Source organism: Leptosomus discolor, chromosome 8, assembly GCF_034619465.1.
Source record: "Leptosomus discolor isolate bLepDis1 chromosome 8, bLepDis1.hap2, whole genome shotgun sequence".
In the NCBI taxonomy this organism is placed as follows: Eukaryota; Metazoa; Chordata; class Aves; order Leptosomiformes; family Leptosomidae; genus Leptosomus; species Leptosomus discolor.
The window spans coordinates 48247241-48267978 of record NC_141398.1 but is presented as its reverse complement, the minus strand read 5'-3'; the positions used below and the strand labels follow the sequence as shown (position 1 = coordinate 48267978).

General features: G+C 41.6%; 2 protein-coding genes across 4 annotated transcripts in view; one reads left to right on the top strand and one right to left on the bottom strand.

Moving 5' to 3' along the window:
• Positions 1-2405: 2405 nt before the first annotated feature.
• On the bottom strand, positions 2406-13491 carry CCNE1 (cyclin E1). 2 transcript variants are annotated; one of them, XM_086469276.1, is made up of 11 exons: positions 13478-13491; positions 13280-13388; positions 12956-13024; positions 6333-6475; positions 6117-6252; positions 5182-5328; positions 4303-4398; positions 3798-3932; positions 3597-3708; positions 3354-3511; positions 2406-2528 (listed from the first exon to the last, which is right to left on the bottom strand). In XM_086469276.1, exons 1-11 carry the CDS (start codon positions 13489-13491, stop codon positions 2406-2408), a joined length of 1242 nt encoding a protein of 413 aa, XP_086325402.1. The 2 variants fall into 2 exon arrangements, with proteins under 2 accessions (XP_086325402.1, XP_086325403.1); XM_086469277.1 differs by having other exon boundaries at positions 13280-13370.
• A 997-nt stretch (positions 13492-14488) lies between these two features.
• Positions 14489-20738, top strand: part of LOC104354855 (uncharacterized protein F13E9.13, mitochondrial) — a 55089-nt gene continuing 48839 nt past the window's right edge. The window contains exons 1-2 of one of the 2 annotated variants that reach the window (XM_086469089.1): positions 14489-14576; positions 15765-15847. In XM_086469089.1, the coding sequence (XP_086325215.1) occupies positions 14504-14576; positions 15765-15847 (156 nt within the window). In that variant the 5' untranslated portion in view covers positions 14489-14503. The remainder of the gene's footprint in view (positions 14577-15764; positions 15848-20738) is intronic. The other variant, XM_086469088.1, reaches the window with a different exon arrangement.

The following is a 20738-nucleotide window of genomic DNA, read 5'->3' as shown; positions in this document are numbered from 1 at the left end:
AACTTCCTTAACATTAGCTGCATCATTCCTCCCTAAAATGGTTTTCAGGCTCTGGCAACCAGTGCATAATTTTTTCAAGCTACCCTAGAAAGTATCCACATGTGTTGCAAGACAATGAGAAATGAAGATTCTTAAAGCATGAGATAAAGATGAGAAAGTAAGAAAATAGCTCTTAAGGTTAAGTCACTCCTGCTGGAACATATCACATCCCTGGCACATCATTGCATTCTTACCTGGGAAGCTGCAAAGCCATTATCTCCATCAAAATAAAGCTGGTTGACCTTTCAGGAGGGGGGGGAAGATATAAAATTAGCAGGATTACCATCTAAAGCAGAGATCCAATTTAGAAAGGGGCCTGTTAGCTGAACAGTTTCATTCATAGATAAATATGTATCTCAGATACAGGCTCCCCACACAGCTGAGAACACATGGAACACCTGCATTCACTCTTGAATAGGCATTAACCAGAAAGTTGTATTTAGCTTAAACTGAAAGTTAGAGTTCATCATATCTGCAATGTTATTAACAGAATATTGTCTTGAACAGTTAGAAGTCATGAAGAAAATACAATCCACATTTGTAAGGGGCCAGTTACAGTTTAAATACGATTTTTAATTTTTTTTTTTCAGAAACAGATGAAACACATACTAAGCACTGAAAAGTAACAACAAAGGACTAGTACTGAAGCTTAGCTGGTGGTTTAGGAATTAAACCTAGAGACTACCTCTCAGGGTTAGTGGTGGTGTTATTCCCAACACACACTCAGTTTTGTGTTCTAAATTCAAGGGCAAAGTACCAAAATGTGTCTTGACAATTCCTCCACAGTTACAAACTTCTTCAATAACAGGCAAACATAACATTCCTTTGTCTAGAATATGTAGTTCTCTGAGAAATTAAAACCTCTCTGAACTGGAACCAGCAAACTTGTTCAGCTAACATTTACTTGTTTTGTTAGCACACACCTTAGAATCATTCATTGCAAGGGAAAAAAAAAAGCCAGCAACACCAAATAATTTGCTTACCATTAGTTACCATAGGCATCTTTATTACATTAAAGCTTTAACATTTATCAGAATACTGGGTCAGGGAAGAGCAAAAGGGAGAATAACTTAAAAAAAGGAATAAAAAGCAGCCTTGCTGGGAACTAATGTTTAGAAAAATGAACTAACAGCAGAGTAGGAAGAGCTTCCCGAAATAGAAGTGTTGTAGGATTTAAGTTACCTACAGAAGGACAGCATGAATCCTGCTAGTCTCACAGAAGTTTGCAGTGTCATTCAACAGTCTCTCAAAGTGAACATCATGAGAAAAAACAAGCAACCTTTTTTTACATTTATTTCTCTATTTCCCTCGTCTCCAGAATCATGACTTTCTAGAAGACATCTTATTATGACTTCTCAGATTCTCAGACCTCGCAAAGGTCAAGGACAGCTCTTCCTGTAAAAAGGCACACACCGTTCCCGAAATCAATTTTGCACAGAGACCATTACTTGTCAAAGACTATGCCAAAATCCCAAAGTTTAAATGATTATGTTTTACGAAAAAGTAGGCTTTTCCTACCGACCACTTCTTGCTACTAAGTGTAAGAAACCAGATGATCCCAATACACCAATCATTAGAAAGGATGTTGCAGAAGGACTCCCCACATACTTGTCATGTTTATTATCCCCTCCCTAGCCACCTGCATCTGGCTAAGGGAAATCAAAGTAGCCCAACACGACAGTTTTGTCTTAGTATCCAAAAAGGAAGTTTTAATTGATAAGCCAGTAGTGGTAAATAAATAAAGCCATAGTTACTACATTAGTCATCCCCAACTCCTACACTACTAGTGGTCACAGTCTGAAAAACCTTAGCTGACCATAATTAACAGAAAAATAGGAATATACATAAAACCAGCTGTCTTAGACAGCATTTTTATTAAAAATGAATACAGAAACATAGCAGCATTTACAACAAAGAGTTTTTAAAAGGCATCAAGTTGTAAGCCAACCATTTGAAAAAGAGGCTTTGAAATGTTGTCTTCCACAGCACTTTCTGCCCATTTGTCAACAGGAGACAGTATGACTGCAGATTATCCAAAGGACAAACAGGCATAGTAACCAATCTAAACTTCAAGCCCTTTTTCTGAACAGCTGGTCACATCAAGCATCACCCTCCATAGCAGCATTTGGAGCACTCTTCGGTGTTCTTTTAAGTGGCTGGTGTACTTGATCCATTTCTTTAAAATATTTTAATGTTCAATAAAAATATTTCAAATAGAGAAGTTCTTCTGTCAAAAAAAGTAACGTTTCATTTTCAGATTCCATAAAAGCTTATGAACTTCACTGGCAGCATTTCTGTAATAGAGCAGGAGTTAGAACCAGCAGAACAGGCACTTCAGCAAAGTCATCTGTCAACAGTTTCTAAAGTCATATTTGCTTCAGTCCAGAAGACTGTTTCTTACTACTTTGTGGTGGTGTAAGGACACCAGTGGGGAAAGGTGAAGTCCTATTTTGCTCAGCCAATATGGCTTGTTTTGCTTGAGCTTTGTCCTGAAAGCACAGGAAAAGGAGAAAAAAAAATTCTTTACTTTGGTATATCTATGCAACAGATCAATATAATTCAGTGTTTTATACCTTGATAGATTGCTAATCTGGAAATGCATTATCTGTATCTAATCCCCCTAACACAGTAACTGATAAATCATGTAGTACACAATAGCTAGTGAACACAAACCCCAAGATGTCAGTATTAACTGTTGGGATCTGATGATCAGCATTATGGTACTTGTATCTTCAAGAAAGCAAAATTCAGAACAGGAAGAGCTTTAACTTCTACTACAACAAAATAACCTAAATAGAAAAAAAAACCTCCAATAGCTTAGATTAACTACAATTTGTTGGACGAAATTTGGATCCTCTGCAAGTTTCTTGTGCTAAAACCCACTCTTGCTCAACTTCTTGTCAACCACCACTGTCACATAACAGTCCCACAAGATCAGCCTTAAGTGATCAGTCTTTATTTTCTCTTTTTCATCAGACAAGGCTGTATTACTTGTATTTCCTACAGAGAAAGGTCTAATATTTGAAGCATCCCAAAGGGTAGAAAGATGCTTCCAATTTCTAGGATAATTATTTGCCATTTGAGATGAGAGGCTTAAGACACAATCACCTTTTTAAACTAAATATTGAACAAAGCAGGTCTCTGTCCCAAGAATTTTGCAATTGGAGTACAACCTTATACCTTTTATCATCTGCACACACACTGTCCCAATCTGATAATGTTCCACTTAAGTTCACTGTATGTTCTAACTAAATAAGAAACAACATGTAGGAGATTTTACACACATCTTTTTTCTTCATTATACGTATACGTACCAGCAAATCCAAGCTGTTTATGTGCGTCTGTATATTGTGCAAGTCTTCAGGAGCGACACCTCTAAAGTGTTTGAGTTTGGAGCTTCCTACTTCCCTTATAGCCATTGCAAACGGAACCATCCATTTCACACATTCCTCTATCTCACACCATTCATAACCTGGAAGACAAGACATATGCGTATTTGCCTGAATGAAGACTTAACATTTGTCAACACATTAGACTTAGTTTATGAATGCCAATACCTGAAACTTTCTGCATCAACTCAGATGAGGAGAAGTGATACAAAGCAGAAGCTGCAAGTACTCCATATGTATATTCCAAGCAGCCGATATCCAGCACACAGAGATCCAAGAGCTACAAGCCAACAGATGTTTAGTAAGTCTATCACAAGAACACTTCCTTCCCCCCAGTGAAATACATTTGAAGGAAGAAATCAGACTTACCTCTGCTATCTGTACAAATATTTGCTGTGGATATTGTGGCAGCAATACCTCATAAAGATCATTTAAATATGCAACTTGCATGTAAGTGTTTAGCCATGATACAACTGTCAGTGGATTTAAGTTCCAGTTAAGAGCCTGAAAGAACAGACATGGACAAGACTTCAGTATTGTTAAAGAGTTCGTAACTTAAACCATGCAACTTTCTTTACTCCAGATCAGAAGCTGTAATTCCAGTTTATCAAGGCATCTTTGAAACAGATAAATCAAATCCTCTCCTCTAGATCCTCCTGCTGATAGGGTGGGTGAACGATTCATTTTGTTAATATGCACATACTGGTGGATGCTTTAAACCACTTGTTACCTAGAGAACACTGTTTTCTAATTAGAAAGAGAAATTGTGCCTCTTCGCAGCACATAAGATTAACTGAGGCTCTCTGCTTTTACTGTGATTATGCTATATGTTTTTAAAAACTAAAGTAGCGCTAATTCCACTTTGAAATATTACCTTCATAATGATCAATTCCATACTGAGGATTTCATCTTCTGTACAAGCTCCATCTGTAACATAGGCAAATTGGTGCAACTTTGGTGGATAAATTTCCTGAAAGATACAAGATCAAGTATTAATTTGTGGAATAGGTTGTAACTAGTCTCATGTGCTTAAATAAAAGAACAACCCAGCACTTCTTCAGCATTTCAAAACAGAGGGAAAAAAATAAAAGAACCAACCCCCCATCTTAATTCATGGTGTTCTACTCTACCTTTAATACACAGATTTCTTGTTCATCCTTCCTGCTCACAGCCTTCACCTTTCACTTTTGATGAACCAGTACAACCTACATTATGTTTGACTACAGCACCACTGAGATGGTATCATAACTGACATCAAGATTTTTTATACATCCTAAAGAAATGGTCTTTCATCCCTTGCTTGATAAGAACAGACTGAAAAATAATAGCCCTCTTAAAAGACAAACAGTAAGAACCTAAAGCACTATGTATTTTAATAGTTCAATTTGTTCCAGTAAAGAATAGCTCAGACTATCATCCAGTAGGTTCTCTAGTGACAAAATTGCAACAAGTCATCTCTGCATACAGCAGCCTGCCAAAAACTACAATTAAAAATTTTAGATTTATTCTAACACTGAAAATACTACCCTTTTAAGATTAAAGAGATACACTGTGACGTTATCTAGTCTGAATTTCAGCCACTTCTAAAAAAGTAGGAAGAATTTTGAAAAGAAAAAAAAAAAAGAGTATTTTTCCTATTTCCCAGCTGAAAAGTCATAGCAAACTCCACAAAGCCTGCCCAAACGTATCCAGTGTACAAGTGTGCTTCTGTCCATTCACATTTTTATGTTTAAGTAAAGCTGGAGATACTTACCTCAATCTTTGCTGCTATGAATAAAGAAGAGATACCAATAAGCTGCAATAGCGTTTTTACAACGTTCTGTTGTGTTGCCATAAACCGATCAAAGAAATCTTGTGCTAAATAAAAAGTTTCTCTATGAAGCTTGTAGACTTCACAAACCTGGAGAGACATCAGAGATTACAAAGGTCAAGAACAGTGTTATAAAGTCAAAAACAGATGCTACAGATGTATTAAAGAAGAGCTAGACATAAAATTCATATTGACTTTCTGCTTCACTGCTATTGTGAAGTAACATGTTAACTAAGAGCGTAAGTTAAACAGTTTCCTTTGACACAAGATGACTGCCACTACAATAACTCCCAAAACAAAGAGATCAGAGTGAAAACTCTTTTAGGAAATGCAGCACATGTTCTAACGATGTCAGAACATCAGTTCTTCATTTTTGCAAAGATACATCATTCCAACACCTCAAAAGAGAAAATTCTCACAAATATTTTAGGACAGAGACTATGCCACTGAACAGCAAGACACTCACTTACAGAGTTGTAGCACATTCTACACGCCAATGACAGATAGAGAGGTTGTGAGATGCAGCTAGTCTCTAAGCCACCACACCTTCCTTCTTAGTTACTGTCATAATCATTTCTGCAGCTTTTATTTGCAGTGTGACCTTAAAAAAGCTTACATCGTGGAGCTTTAAGGACAAATTTATTATTATGCATTATCAATCTAAATGAATATCAGATGATTGTACACCATCAACTCAATCTATTATATATATATATTTTTTTTTTTTTAAAGTTTGGTGCCATTAACAAATTTTAAGATGAAGATGAGTGTCTAGGGCTAAATGGGTTATGCAAAGACCATGAAATGTACTCTTGACAGTTGTTAGTACACTTCAACAAAAGCACACTTGAAATACTCACCAGTGCGGGAAAGCTTACCTCCATTAGCCAGTCGAGAAGGATTGTTCTCATTTTAGGTTGCAGGAGGGGGTGCCTTTGCATATAAAGTTTATCCCTCACATACGTCTCTTCTTTTTTTATCATGTTTTCCCATACGTCCTCTCTGTTTGCCCAGCTAAGACAGATCAATATCTTTAGTCTCAAATCATAAGACAAAAGGAAGGCAGGCAAACAGCAGCAAAATGGCACACTTACCCTAGAACTGGTAATGGTGAAGCTCTAGTTGGAACAACACTAAGCTGTATAAAGCGAGAGTAATCAACACCAACTGGATCATCGTCTTTATCCGGAGTAGGAATCAGCATATGGGCATTTTTGTGAACATTGTTCCAGGATGGCTAGTAAATGAAATACAAGATTTTATACTGTGCCTTTTTAAATAATCATTTTAGCTGTAAACAAAAGACAAGACATTGGCAAGAAACTATGTTTACCTCTTTAAACTGCACAGAATCACTGAGATGGGAAGGGACCTCTGTAGGTCATTTTGTCCAATCCCCCTGCTCAAGCAGGGCCACCTATAGCCAGTGGCTATAGTCCAAATGGCTTTTAAAGATCTCTAAGGACGGAGGCTCCACAACCTCTCTGGGCAACCTGTACCAGTGCTTGGTCACACTCACGCTAAGAAAAAAAGTGTTTTCTGATGTTCAGAGGAAGCCTCTTATGCTTCAGTTTGTGTCCATCTCCTCTTGTCTAATCACTGGGCATCACTGAAAAAAGCCTGGCTCCATCTTCTCTACATCCTCTCTCCAAGTATTTATATACATTGATATGTTCTCCCTGAGCCTTCCTTTCTCCAGTCCCAGCTCCTTCAGCCTTTCCTCATAGTAGAGACGCTCTGGTCCCTTAATCATCTTAGTGGCCCTTTGCTGGACTCTTTCAGTTTGTTCAGTCTCTCTTGTACAGAGGAGCCCAGAACTTGACCCAGTGCTTATTTTCACAGTAGAGAAAGTCTGCAACCAAAGCTGAAGAACATTTACCCTGTCCTCCTTTTGAAGGACCACAATTATTTCATGGAAGAATATCCAAGTCAGAGTCTCCTAATGTCATGCTGCATTTTGTTTTTACCAAAAATATGTTGCATGTAAGCAAGATGCTTGCCTTCAGATAAAGAATAAGCAGATGGAACTTTAAAACTCAATTTGTGATTATAATTCCAGAAACACAAGGTCAGGATTTCTGGTAAGGAATATGTAGCTGCAACATCTGAAGACATGGTTCCATGCAAACCAATCTTCACAATGAACACAGCAAAACAGAATTTTTCTTACTCATTCATCTTGCAGTGCTAAGATGAAAAAACAAAGCACTTATGATCCAATTGTTACCAGAATAAAGCAAGCATATGTTAAGGAACTGCCACTAAAGTTCACCATTTCATATACAGAATTTTGTCAAAGTCTGCAAACATCAGATATCCAACACTTCACCTATCATATCCTTTTATTTGGACCTGAACTCAAGTTTAGGCTTACTTTTCTCCTGGATAACTCTGTTAGACAAGATCTTGGTGTATACTTCATGCAGTTCCCCAGGAAAATACTACTTATTCTATTTTGCATTAGAATACAAAGCCAGCCCCATGTCACCATACCTAAGCAAACTAAAATTTGGCATTTCTGCCTAATAGTGATGTCAGCCATCTTGCTGCTGACTTCTGCAGCTGATCTGTTCTGCAGGACTACAAAGACAGAACTCATAACAAGATTCTTAATGCACTTCAAGAAAAAAAAATATTTAAAAAATCAGAAGAATCGTTAGGTACTAACAAGTAAAACCTCTACATTAAATCTTGCCTCTCACAAAAAAGCTTCCACACCTGATTTTTGCCCTTTCCGTGCTACAAATTACATCACTTTCCAGCAAAATGGCTACCCTCTAGCACCAGCTTCAGAAACAGAAACCACTGACTTGATGAACCAAAAACCACATTTCACAGTTCACTCACAGCTAAGCCTGCTTTGTACTTTAAGTTACTGACACACAGATGGGTAGCTTTTCTTCTTGGGAGTTCTAAATGCAAATGTAGCATAGCTACACACACAGCCATGCCACAGGTTAATTTGGGTGGGGAAAAGCAAAAAGAGGGAATAGTATCTTTATCTTAAAAATGACATATTCCTTATGAACTGAAAGTTTGAATAAAAGTGTCACATCACCATTGCTTGAAGTTAATTGTTGTCCTCCCTCAAAACTAAACTTTAGTCACACTTTGTCCTCCAAACTGCACAGCAAGCCCAGCTGCCAACAGCCTTTGGAAAAGTTCTGTCTTATCAGTTAATCAGCAAACCAACAGAAAAGCAGCACATTATATGATATCTATTTAAAGGTGCCTACTACATCAGCAACTTCTGAAAGACAAGGGATCTATTCCACAAAGTTCTCAACCAAAGTAGGTACCTCCCATACTACACTGCAGCAATAACAATTGATTTAAGAGATTTCACCATCCCCAATCTTCTATAAGGAAATATAAATCAAGGGTAAAGAGCCTCTTAGGTGTTTAAGTGAATAAAAGTTTTGACTAGATAACACCACTCACCAAGATGACCGGGAAAAAGATGCAAGCAACAGAAAAAGATACAGTTTAGCTAGAGACAAGAAGGAAACAAATGCGCAGGGCCCTTAAAAGCCAGAAGCCACCAGGAAGGGAGATGGGAGTTTGAATTAGTGTAAGCGAGGGAACACTATAGCTCTGGCATGGATTTCAGTTGAGGGAATGACCATATTAATCAGACTCTTGAGTCTTTAAAGCAAATTTAGCTAGACATTCAACCAAAACTAAGAAACAGTATCGAGAAACTGCATTACATGACACTAATTGTAAGAAAATGGGAGCCATCACTGAAAAAAGAAACCATTTAAGGTGGGGAGGGTGTGAGGAAACCATGAAGAGTTTCCTTTGGGCTTGCACAGACCCAACCTGAAAGCAGGGAGCTGCAAAAAAAGCAACAGATGTTACAGAGAACCTGTGCAGCCTAACGGAGGAAATCCTACTGTCCTGGGCTTACTTCTGAGACACAGAGGAGCCAAGTAGGATGCAAGCCAAAAATCGATGGGGAAAACTGCCTCTTCAAATCTATATGGAGCCCAGCAAGAAAGGGACACCCATAGTAATACTCCAGATACAGGAATAAAACAATTGATCAGAGATACGGAGCTGTACCTCAGACCTGAGAATTAGGTACAAACTGGAGAAAATGAACTGAGGACATGAGAAGGCTTCTTAGGAGAAGGAGCACCAAGAAGGGCAAAAGGTACGTGACCAAAGAAGTCCATCAGAGCAGTCAAGCCCATACCGCTCAAAACAAACAAAACCCCGGAGTTCATAGGTGGTGGGTTTTTTTTTTTTTAAAAAAGCTCAAACATTCCCTTACCTCAGTTTTCTGCAGGATGTCATCATTCATTAACATATCAAACATTCGTTTAAACAGATCTTTTGGACATCCTTCAGGCATATAGGCCAGACACAAAATCGAGCAGGTAGAGACCACTGGGGTTATGGGTTCCAAGCAGAACCTTCAAGGAAGCAGCCACACCTAAGAATACAAGCTGCTAAGTCACTTATGTATCTCAACGTGAGCTGGGAGCCACTAGAACAAGCTTGCACAGACTGGGGTGGGCAAGGAGGGCAGCAGGAAAGCAGAGGAAGAGGATGACCCAGAACTGCATTCAAACAGCAAGGATTTTCAGCGAGGAAATAGAAGACAGAGGAATAGGAGGGGGACAGGCCTGTTTGTCTCACCCTGAAAAGCAGCACCTTGTAACACAGACATCGACATCAACTACTAGACTGCAACCTTAGTTTGCCCATCAGAAATAGTAAGACCTATAATTCCATCCATATTTCACTCACAGGATGCATTAGTTTGAAGTACGGCATTTTCCTTTGCCATCAGAAATGGATTCCAGAATTAATACGTAGCAGAGAGAAGAGCAACTCATATTAAGTTGTTCCGATTCTTTCTGAATAGCATAGGAGCTTCTACTGCTTTTAATTTTCTAAAGAGTATAAATACTGTCCTGCCCCAGATTTTGGCCAAGTCAAGCTCTCAATCTGGATATAGTTTACATTCTTTATCTGTTTGTCTGGAGACTTGTAAGTTGTTTTTTTGAGTTTTGTTTTGTTTTTTAAATTGGATCTTCCAAAGATAACCTAGACTAGCCAAATAAACTTTTTGGAGGATATTTTCAAACCTGTTAGGTGGAACATTTTGATAACAGTAAGACTGGATTCTGGAAAAATGTCTAGTGAGAAACTGATCAAAACTATTTCCTAAGAGTTTACTCCATCTTTTTACCTGAAAACATTAGCGAGTTTCATCTAAAGAAACTAACTTCTAGACTCAATTCTCCATTTCAGATGCAGGTGGCCATGTAACTTCTATCACAGTTGCACGGATGACTCTAATCTAGTTAGATGAATTTTGTTTTACACAGAGCTCTGGAAGTGTATCTGTCCACAGAAAGCAGCCAGAATTAATATGAGAATTTCTAGCAGAACTACAGCAGTGCCAGTTCTCTAAAATCAAATACAGAATTTATGCAATATTCTGCTGTCACAAACCTGATGATATAGCCACCCTTTCATCACATAAAGGGTAACAGCATCCTAATTAAGAACTCAGGCCTTATGTTCAACAGAAGCAAACTAATGAATTGACTGTGAAGATGCCGTAAAGTGGGATGTGACTATGATATTTTGCCTTGTGCATAAACTAGTGTCAGTAAACAATTTATTTAATGGAGAAGTCATGTGGTATAGACTGCAGTGGATTTATAGCTACTTGCATTTTAGAATTGTTGTGCCTCAACAGAATAACCATCTCACTGGCTATCATACAAGCCTGCTATACTGCTGCTGGAACCGTAAACATATTCTCATTAGTGGCCCATGGCAATTTATATCAGAGAATAGCTTGTGTCACACCATAGACTGAAGAGCTGCTGCTGTGCAGCCAAATGTTAGCTTTTTTAAACAGATCTGTAACAATCTGGCTACTTTGTCACAACAAAAAACCTTCTCTATGTAGAGAAGGATACACAGGTACCCATTTTATTTATGGTTTTCAGAATCAAAGGGCCAAATCCCACCAGTACCCTAAGCTTCACTTGAAAAAAATCTCAAGTAAATATTTTGGACGCTTACTGCCTAAGTTGTCTAAATTTTAATTTACCTATCATTCCTGAAGTAACACTAAACGGCTACCAGGCCAGGAACACAAACAAGAACAAAATATTGGAAGTCTTTATCTACTTTCAAAGTTGAAGGTCAATGTACGCAAGGTATACTTTGAGTTTCTTTCCACTGTCTTTCTGGAAGAAAGTAAAATTGGGTCCCTGTTGAAGGGTATTTTTTACTTACTATTATGTAATAGTATTAGGGTTTACTTACTATTATGCAATAAACATGCACAAGAAGCCCTTGCTCAGCTCAAACAGAATGAATCTTTTGGTGAAGGAGAGAGCTGTGGTGAAGGACAGGCAGCTATTCCTTGTCAGAAGTGAGAAATTAGTTTAATATACTGCACAAAAGAAAGACAGAAGGGAAGGAGAGATCCCCTCATTAAATGCTCACCATTTGAGCCCTGCTTAATATGTTGACTGATAACTAGTATACGCAGTTGCAACAAGCAGAGGCCATTCCAAACAATGATGCCCATCTGTTATGGTAGCACTTTAGTCTTAGAACTTCCAGCTGCCACTTCTGGTTAGATGTGCCACATTATGCATAGCCTTGTGTACCAAATGAGTACAGTCTGTACTCCCTGATCATGACTTCTGCAGCTTAAGTATCACCTTGCACATGCATTAACAGGCTGAAGTCTCGTAACAGTGACTGAGCGAGCATGTGTGTGCATGCACAAAAAAAGGAAAGGAGGGAAACAAACCCTTTTCAGCAAACAGGCTACTCTGATTTAGAGTGGGCATCTCAATGTACAAAGGCAACATGCTTCCAACACTATATATGAACATAGCATCCAATACAGATACCAATAGCATCTCAGGTTCAAAGATTATAGGAAGTGCACTATGGGAGCAAGAGGACACTACTAAAGTTAGGTTTGACTTCATAGCTCAGATAATTCTAAACGCCGGAGAAAACTGGTGATGGTTACTACTAACCGCCACTGCAGGCCTGATTTCTACAGCTAAGTGACTTTATAGAAATTATCCCTTTGTTCTGCAGAGAAATTAAGCCTATTTTACTACCACTTTAGCATCTAGTATAAACTCCAAAGTTCTAATCAGGAACCTCGTACTCTGTCAGTCTGATAATGACACATCAATAGGAATGGCGCTGACGGTGGAAGGAAAGGTGGATCTTTCCTCTCTCCCAGATGGAATGTAAGTATAGACACAACCACAAAGAGAATCATCTCAAAAGGATTCTGTTCATATGCTTAATGTCTTGTGCTTTGGCCTGCAAGGTACAGCACATAAGCTCATGCCTGTGCTCTTGCAACTCTGTAGAGAGGTCAATGTAGAGTCCCTCTGTGTAGGCCTAAAGGCATATTAAGGCTTTTGTAAGGCGGACCATTGCAATTGCAGGACTGTTGTATATACTGAAGTATTAACATAGTGTTTTAGATCAACACAGGCCTCATCTCTTGCAGAGACTCCAAAGCAACCTGCATGACCCAAAGTGTTTTGCACTCTTCATCAGCCAGGGTTGATAGTCCCCCTCGCCCATTACTATACAGCACGTGGTAGCTGTGTGTCTGTTGCACGATGTTTGTAATAATAATGGGGTACTGCAAAATAATAATAGGGTTAAGTAAGATCACAGGAGTACAATCTCAAGCCAAATCAGTTACCTGGTTTTCATACTTCTTTTTTCTTGTCATTTCCATTTTGGCAACTTCTTCATCAGGATCCTGTAAGAACTACAAAAAGGAACGTATAATTTCAGGAGTATAAACCGCGGGACAAGTAACTGTTGGCCACTACAATGCATGCCCGGTCCCTCAGGATCACAGCTCCGCAGCAGACCACCGCCCACCCAACACCCAGACCACCACATGGCCCCCAGCCACCCAACAAAAGGAGGTGAGGGCCCGGAGGCCAAGCCCAGCAGTGGGGCAGGCGCTGGCCTGCGGGTACCAGGGTGGGCCGCCGGGCCGGCCCGGGCCCGCACTCACCGTGGCCACATCGGCTTTCCTCTTGCGGGCTCGCACGACGCACTCCGCACCCCCGTCCCCCTTGGCGGGAGCCTTCTCCTCCGCGCAGTCGCTGCCAAGAGAGGAGAAGCTAAGGGAGCCCTGGCCGCGGGGAGCCTCCTCAGGGGTGCCTGACGGAGACCTCGGCCTACAGGGCCCCGGCGGGGCCGGCGGACTCACCTCTCCCGGCGCATGGTGCCCGCCTGGGCCGGGTCAGTTACTGTTACGAGCGGAGCGCCGTGCGGGGAGCGGCCGAGCAGGCCCGGGCCCCAGCCCCCACAAAGGGACGCGGAGGCGCGGGCGCACAGCGCGGAAAGGGCAGCCGCAGCCCCGGGCCGGCCCCGCCGGCTCCCCCCGCCTCGCGGCCGGGCACCCCGGGAGGCGGCAGGGGCGCCCACCGCCCGCTGCCTGCCGGCGCACTCTCTCGCACACTCACCGCCGCGCCGGCCGCCCCGGACCTTCCCGGCCAAGAGCGGTCGGTGGGTGGTTGTGTACCCGGCCGGCGGCGACGTTGGCGGGGCGAGAGGGCAGGGCGGGAGCGCGGCGCGGGCGGGCTCCGTTGGGCGCCTCCTGCCTCACGGCGCGGCCGTTCCCGTCCCTGCGCACAGCGCGGCCCGCGCCGAGCGGGACATTTAAACGCGCGGCGCGGGGCCGCCTCCCCACCCGCCCGCACACGTGGCCCCGCGCGCAGCGCCGGGGGCCGGCGCCCGGCCGGGGCGGGGTTTGCGGGGGGCGCGGCGGGGCGCCGCCGGCCGCCGGCGGGCCCTGGGGGAGCGGGGCAGGGCGCCGCGGGGCGCTGGATCCCGCGCCGGGGCCGGCGGGGCGGGGCGGGGCCGGGGCCGGGCCGGGGGCGGGGCCGGCGGCGCCGACACGGAAGCGGCAGCGGCAGTAGCGCGGGCGGTCGCCGCAAGTGGACACCGGCGGGCCGCCGGCGGCGGCGGGGTGAGCTGAGGTGAGGGGACGGGAGTGAAGCGGAGCGGAGCCGAGGAGAGGGAGCTGAGGGGAGGGGAGGGGAGGGGAGGGGAGGGGAGGGGAGGGGAGGGGAGGGGAGGGGAGGGGAGGGGCCCGGGCCGCCCCGCCCGCGAGCGGGAACGGGCCCGGCCTGTGCGCGGCGGGAGGCGGGCCGCCGCCATGGCCGGCCGGGGCCTGCCCTCCCCGCTGACCGGCCCTGCTCTGATCCCCTCCCTCCCTTCCTCCCCGCAGGGCATGCGGCTGCCCGGGCTCTTCGGGCGGCTGAAGGCGGCCGTCGTCGGGGTGGTGCACGTGGGAGCGCTGCCAGGTAAGCGGCGGCCGGGCGGCCCGTTGGCGCTGCGCCCGCCGAGCATGGCCAGCCGGCGGGCCCGGGCCCTGCTGCCCTCCCGTCGGCGTTACCCGTTAGCCTGGCTGCAGTCCCTGGAGCAGGACCCGCTGCCCTTCAGCCGCCGCTGCTGGCCGCTCACGAAGTCCCAGGGGTTCGGGCATCTCCCCGTTCTAGTGGTAAAAGAGGCAGGAGACACTTACAGGTAGGGAGCTAGACAGGGAAAACTAGGGTTTGGTTTCAGTGAGCTCTCTACTGCTGCGTTTTAAGAGGGAATGATTAGGAAATTATGCAATTGGGCATTGGGACAGGATAGATGTTGGATAGAGCTCTCGTGTGTCCTGAGAGGGAAAAAGAAGCTCAAGCAGGCAGGATTTGTTCCACCCTGACCTCTTCATCCACCTTTCCAGGGTCTCAGGGTAAGCAGAGCTGACTACAGCAGCTGACCTTCACCTTGACAGGCTGGCCTGGAGCTTACCGTGCTCCGTGTTTTCCCAGAAGCAGCCTCCTGGCACTATGGCCAGCTTTCCCCACGCTGTGAAATCAGACCATCAGAGTTGTCAGAGGGCTCTTCACAGACCCCATTTCAGACTCAGTGCATGGCTTTAGGAGCCCAAGTATCAGAAAAGGCTTTGGAGTTGATCCTAAGGGAAACTCATCGAACGCCAACAAAATCCATTAGTGTTCGTTTTTGCCATGAAGTATTTATACTGAAGAACAGATACAATCACCCTTGCAAATTAGAGTTTAAGGTAGCCTTAACTAATTTTAAATTGACTTATGTTTAGCATAGGTATTCTGCAGACCTAGAAGTCAGTCTTGCCTTAGGTTGTGTTGCATGGAGCATCACTAATGCAGGATAAGCTATAATAAGTACAGGAATAATAAGCCAAGAGGAGACTTGGTGCAATAAGAGATTATAGCAGGTATTCCTCAAGTTTGTGAATTAGATTTAGGAGCTGAATGGTTACAGCACTATCTGTCAAGTTCAGCTTAGGAAAGAGATGCCACTAAGGCATGTCACAAGGAGATACAGCAGCCTTTTAGCAAGTTTACCCTGTTTCTCCCTATTTCAGAATGCCAATCCCTATAGTTATCCCAGCTGAAAGCTGTTACTGTGTGTGGTTTTGGTTTGTGTGTGCCCTGGGGTAAGCAGCATTATTCTTGCAGGGACACCAAGAAGTTCTCTTCCATTGACCCAGATCATTGATCAAGCTTGTCAAGAGGCAGAAGCTTACAAGGATGCTGGAGTTGTAAGTTTTGGTTTCCTTCTTCCTATGACAGCATTTAGACAAAGCTGCTTCTGCATAGCTAGTGTTTTAAATTGAGTCTATAATTCATCAAAAGCATCTTAAACCACACAGTTTAGGAAGATGTTCAAACCCACATCTTTTATTTCAACATAGTAAGTAGGCCTTCTAGATTACAAAATCTAAAATAAGTATCACATGCACCCAAAACAATTGAAAAAGCTTAGATTCAAATTGTGCAATTCAAGTTTGCTTAAGTTGAATTAGCATCACTTTGTAAGAATCAAGTCAATTTAAGCAGGGGGCAGGGAAAGGAAAGTTAACTGCAACACAGATGGTTGCTGGCATTCTAGGTACCTGGTTGTAGAATGCTTCATCATTCAGCTTGGTAAGTCACTGTACTTTTAGCTCTGTACAACACTGGATTTGTGAAGTCATGGAGGAGTGCCATGTGCACAGCTGAGGCACTGCATGCATACCTCAGTCACTTGTAGGGTGCAGGAATGCCCCACATTTCTGTTTGCACCAAACCAGCACAGATTATACAGGGACTAAAAAACAACAACAAAAAAAAAAACCAAAAATGAAACTTAGGCCCTTTTCTGCCCACTTTAACCCTTCTGTCCTAGTCCCCTGGCAGGAAGCATGCCTGTCTTGTGCATCTAGAAGCGAAGGCCCGAAAGGCCAGTCTCAGCCAGAGGCAAGAAAAGGCAGGTACTACTGACTGAATTGCTGTTGGACCTGAAGGTGTAGTAATCTTCATAGGTCAGTAGATTTTAACAGGGTGTATGTCCTTTTGAAAGGTCAGATATGTTTTAAACATTTCATTGCACTGTGTCTTCAGGTGTTGATGTGCTTTTTCTTTGACCTGCCTACAGTATTGTACATTTTCTGGCATGGTAAGGTGGTGTCCTAATGTCTGAGGTTTGAAAATGTATTAAATGAAAAAGTAGTTACTGCTCTGAGCTGCTGTTTTCTGCAAAACTTTAATAACAAGCCAGTTGAAACCTTTTTAATGGCATAAATTAGAATGACACTTTACAGACTGAACAAAATTCAACATAAGAGCTCAGTCTAAATTACAGAAGAACAAGGTCAGAATGCAAGACAAGTCACACAAAGTAGATTATGGACAGAGTGCTAGTAAGGCTAAGTTAGGAAACAATCCCGAGAACAGAATTGTTGAAAAGATAAACATCAGTGCAGAAGAATGGTGTTTACATAGGCAGGCTTCAGGGCCTATGAACCAGATAAGCGTGTGCAAGATGTCCACTTCGTTAGAAAAATCTCCAGCTGTAAGCTGTACAGAATGAGTAAGTTTTCTTCCTTTTCATGCCTGTTGAAAGAAAAGGTATGCAATAGCTCTGTATTCTGTACTGTGACTTTATATTTTGTCTTTACAGTTACAGTATCGACATGAGGTATAACGTGATTTGATCTACTTCGGAAGTGTCAAGTACTAGTCTGTCTTCCTGTGTGAGAGGAAGTGGTTACACAAGTGATCTGTAACTCCTAAAGCCATTGCCTCACATTCCAGTGCTTGTTTACCCATGTCCCTTACATACTAATTACGCATTGAAACCTTTAGCAGCAGGGAGAAAACACCTGCGTATACCTAAAGTTGAGGGAGGGTGCAGAAGCAGTTATTGTTACTGCTGACATGCAGAAAGCTGAACAGTATTAAGACAAGCATTAAAATCAGTACTAATATAAAATTTTAATTTGTGTTTTATACTTTATTGTCTTTTCAACAGTTGTAATAAATTCTGCTATTCCAGGTCTAACTGGTTTACCTTTTATCCTACTGCATTTCAGTCTCTGAACTTGAATATATTTTTAAATCTACCTCTCAGGTAGACAGATGAGGTGAATCCACTCATTTCTTTACACATTTGGACAAATTCAGGGCTTAAAGTTATGCTTAGTCTATTTCCTGTAGAAATCACAAGAACTTCAGTATACATTCCACACCAATCTTCATTCTGAAGGTCTGTACACAATAGTGTTGCAGCAATATGACAAACAAATCCTTTATTAATGCCATAAAGGTCAGAGATAATCAGGAGAGCTTCCATAAATATCAGTATGATTGACTAACACTTTCTGCTATTCACTTGTTTAGTTTTTCCCTGGTACTGTAAGAGAAATGCACATTTTTGTGGTAAGATACTGAAGGAGCTTCCTGGCTTTTGCACAGAGATCACCACTCCTCCAAACTAACTATCCTGCTTCAGTAATGGGAGAATAGTTGGGTTTCCCCCTCAGTACTCCGAGTGAACTGTTAAGCTGTCTTTTTCTTGTGGAAGAAGAGCTAGAAACTTAAAGGGATTTTTCCACAGATGTTTCTACTGACAGTATTTCCAAATCCTGCCTGCAGTAGCCTTTAAGAAGATATGTAACCATCTTGCTGCTACTAGATGTTTACATATTGTCTCATGTTGCTTGAATTGGTGTTAACATTTTAAAATAAAGTATATGGTCTTGCTCACTCAATATGCATTGCACTTGAAAGTAAATCCTAGTATATTCAGAAAAAGGTGACTTGTCTGGCACATTAGCAGCTTAACATAATAAATATGAAAGATTTGTGATATTAGAGCACAGTAATGAAAACAAGTGAGTGCTCAGTTAGGAAGCCATCTGTGCTCAAAATGTATATGCTTTGTATTTGTGTGTTGCTAAACAATTAAATTCCCTAGACAAGATTTTATAAACAGCAAGCTATGAGGCATTATGATCCCTCCAGTTTGTATCTGCTTTTGTTTAAGGAAAATGCAAAATACATATATGCAAGTTAACTTTTATTCATTCCATTCAGCCTGGGTGATGCTTACTTTGTAGCCAGAAAACAGAGCAGAAGTTCCCTCTAATTTTATTGATATAGATCACTTTACTACTAATTGGTGTTATCTAGCTGTAGCTACTTGAGTAGCCGACATTAAAGATAGAGATACAGAAGTAAAATTACTTCTGTAAAAAGAAAAATCCCAAAATTATAACTCTGCATTGAGTTGCAAATATTACAGTGCTTCTTACCACACAAAATTTTAGGTTTGATTCCTTTTCCAGTGCTGTTTCTGGAGATACATTCATTGCTATTCTGAGCCTCCTGACCCTTCTTTTGTCTCTGTACCTGGAAGGGAAGTTGCTGGTACATATTTTACATTGATGTTTTTTAAAATGAAGTTTCAAGCCTATTATTCTTACAATTACAACAATAGTTGGAATTCAAATTACTTAGAGTTTAATAATAGTTGAGACAGAATAAACTAATATTTTTGCGTAGAAACATGGAGTTATCACTTTAATTACAGAGGTTAACATTTCAAAACTTAGCTGTATTAGAGCAGAATAAAATAGCAGACAAACCTCCTGACTGCCTCCTGTGGCATTTGCAGGAGAATACAAGATACCTACTTACCTATATTAAGACAGTAATCTCTTGCTGTGGAGGTAAGAGTTTTTAAAGGAATTGCTAGGAAGCTGTGCCTAGACACAGCAAATAAATGCTTCACAAAGGCATCTGGTTTTCTTTGTAAGGGGCACATGACTGTAGTGGGAAAGGCTGTAATTGTCTTAGTGCACACCTGAACCTATATAATAATGGGTATGGTGCAAAAACCCCCTTTCTTCCTGTAGGAAAGAGTAGCTTTAAGCTTGCAAAGGCTTGTATTAGTATGGGTGTGTTTGTAGGTAAAGACTTTCTGTTGGAGAAAACACTGGTGTTAAAGTTGCACTGGGTAAAAGTTACGTTAGGTAGATGCTGAGTTAAAGCTTGTACAATTGTTATACCTGTTGTGCTTTACAGTCTTGTGACTGTTCTAGAGGCTTTTCTGCTGTGATATGTGTGCGTGCAGCTAAAGTGTTTAAGAGGCCATTTCTATAAGTGGAATAAAGCTAAGGAAACTATTTTTCTATATAATCAGAGAGCTATTTAAATTACTTATTTTCCAGTAGCTAAATCTGATACAAGAGCCACTTTGTACATATGTAGCACTTCAGAAGTCATTCAAAGTAAAAAGGAAATATATTGTTTGAGAATTACATGTAATAAGGCTATTATATATAAGCAACACTTAAATCATCTTATTATTCAGTGGGAAAAGAACACAAAAGGTATTTGCTCATACTATCCAAATAAATTCTGCTTTGGAGGGTATAATACAGTAGCTGTTCCTATAGACTTTTAAACTATAAGCTTAAGTTCTAAGAACTTTAATTTAGCGTAACTGTTTTCTTTCCACCATTTTAATTAGCTGTCTGATAGGACTGAAGTCTGTTTTATATATATATATATCAATTCAGTAAACACAGAAATCTGTGGTGTTATATTTTTATATAAAATATGAAAGAAAGCTTTGAGTTAATGCATCTGTAATTCAGCTCTCTATTGCAGAACATATGTTGTTCTTTTTTAATTAAACAAAGCATAACATGCAAAAGAACATAGTCTATTGACTGGTACCAGAAGAAAAACGCATTATTGAAGTAATACCAAAAATACTCACTGTAGCTGTGAACCTTGAGGCCATAGGAAGAGGCAACTGCTGAGAAGTGAATATACTAAGTTTAAGGCGGAAGAGAGAGATGTTGGAATCCTCCCATATGCCTGCATTTTGAACTAGAATTCAGATTCTTTTTATGCACAGTAGTTTGGCTAGGGTTTTTAATTAATTGTTAAATGAATTGATTCATTAATATATCTAATGGAACAATTTGCTTTATGCAAATCCTGAGCTGTCAAAGTAGTAGCAACTCATGGAAAGCTCAATTTCACTGCTGAATTCCGATGGAATTCTGCCAGCCCATTCTCCTGCTTTTTTTGGGCTACTAGTGTGGCTCTTCAAGAGCTGAGCATCTGAAGCCCCATTACCAGACGCGTTTCTTCCTGTGT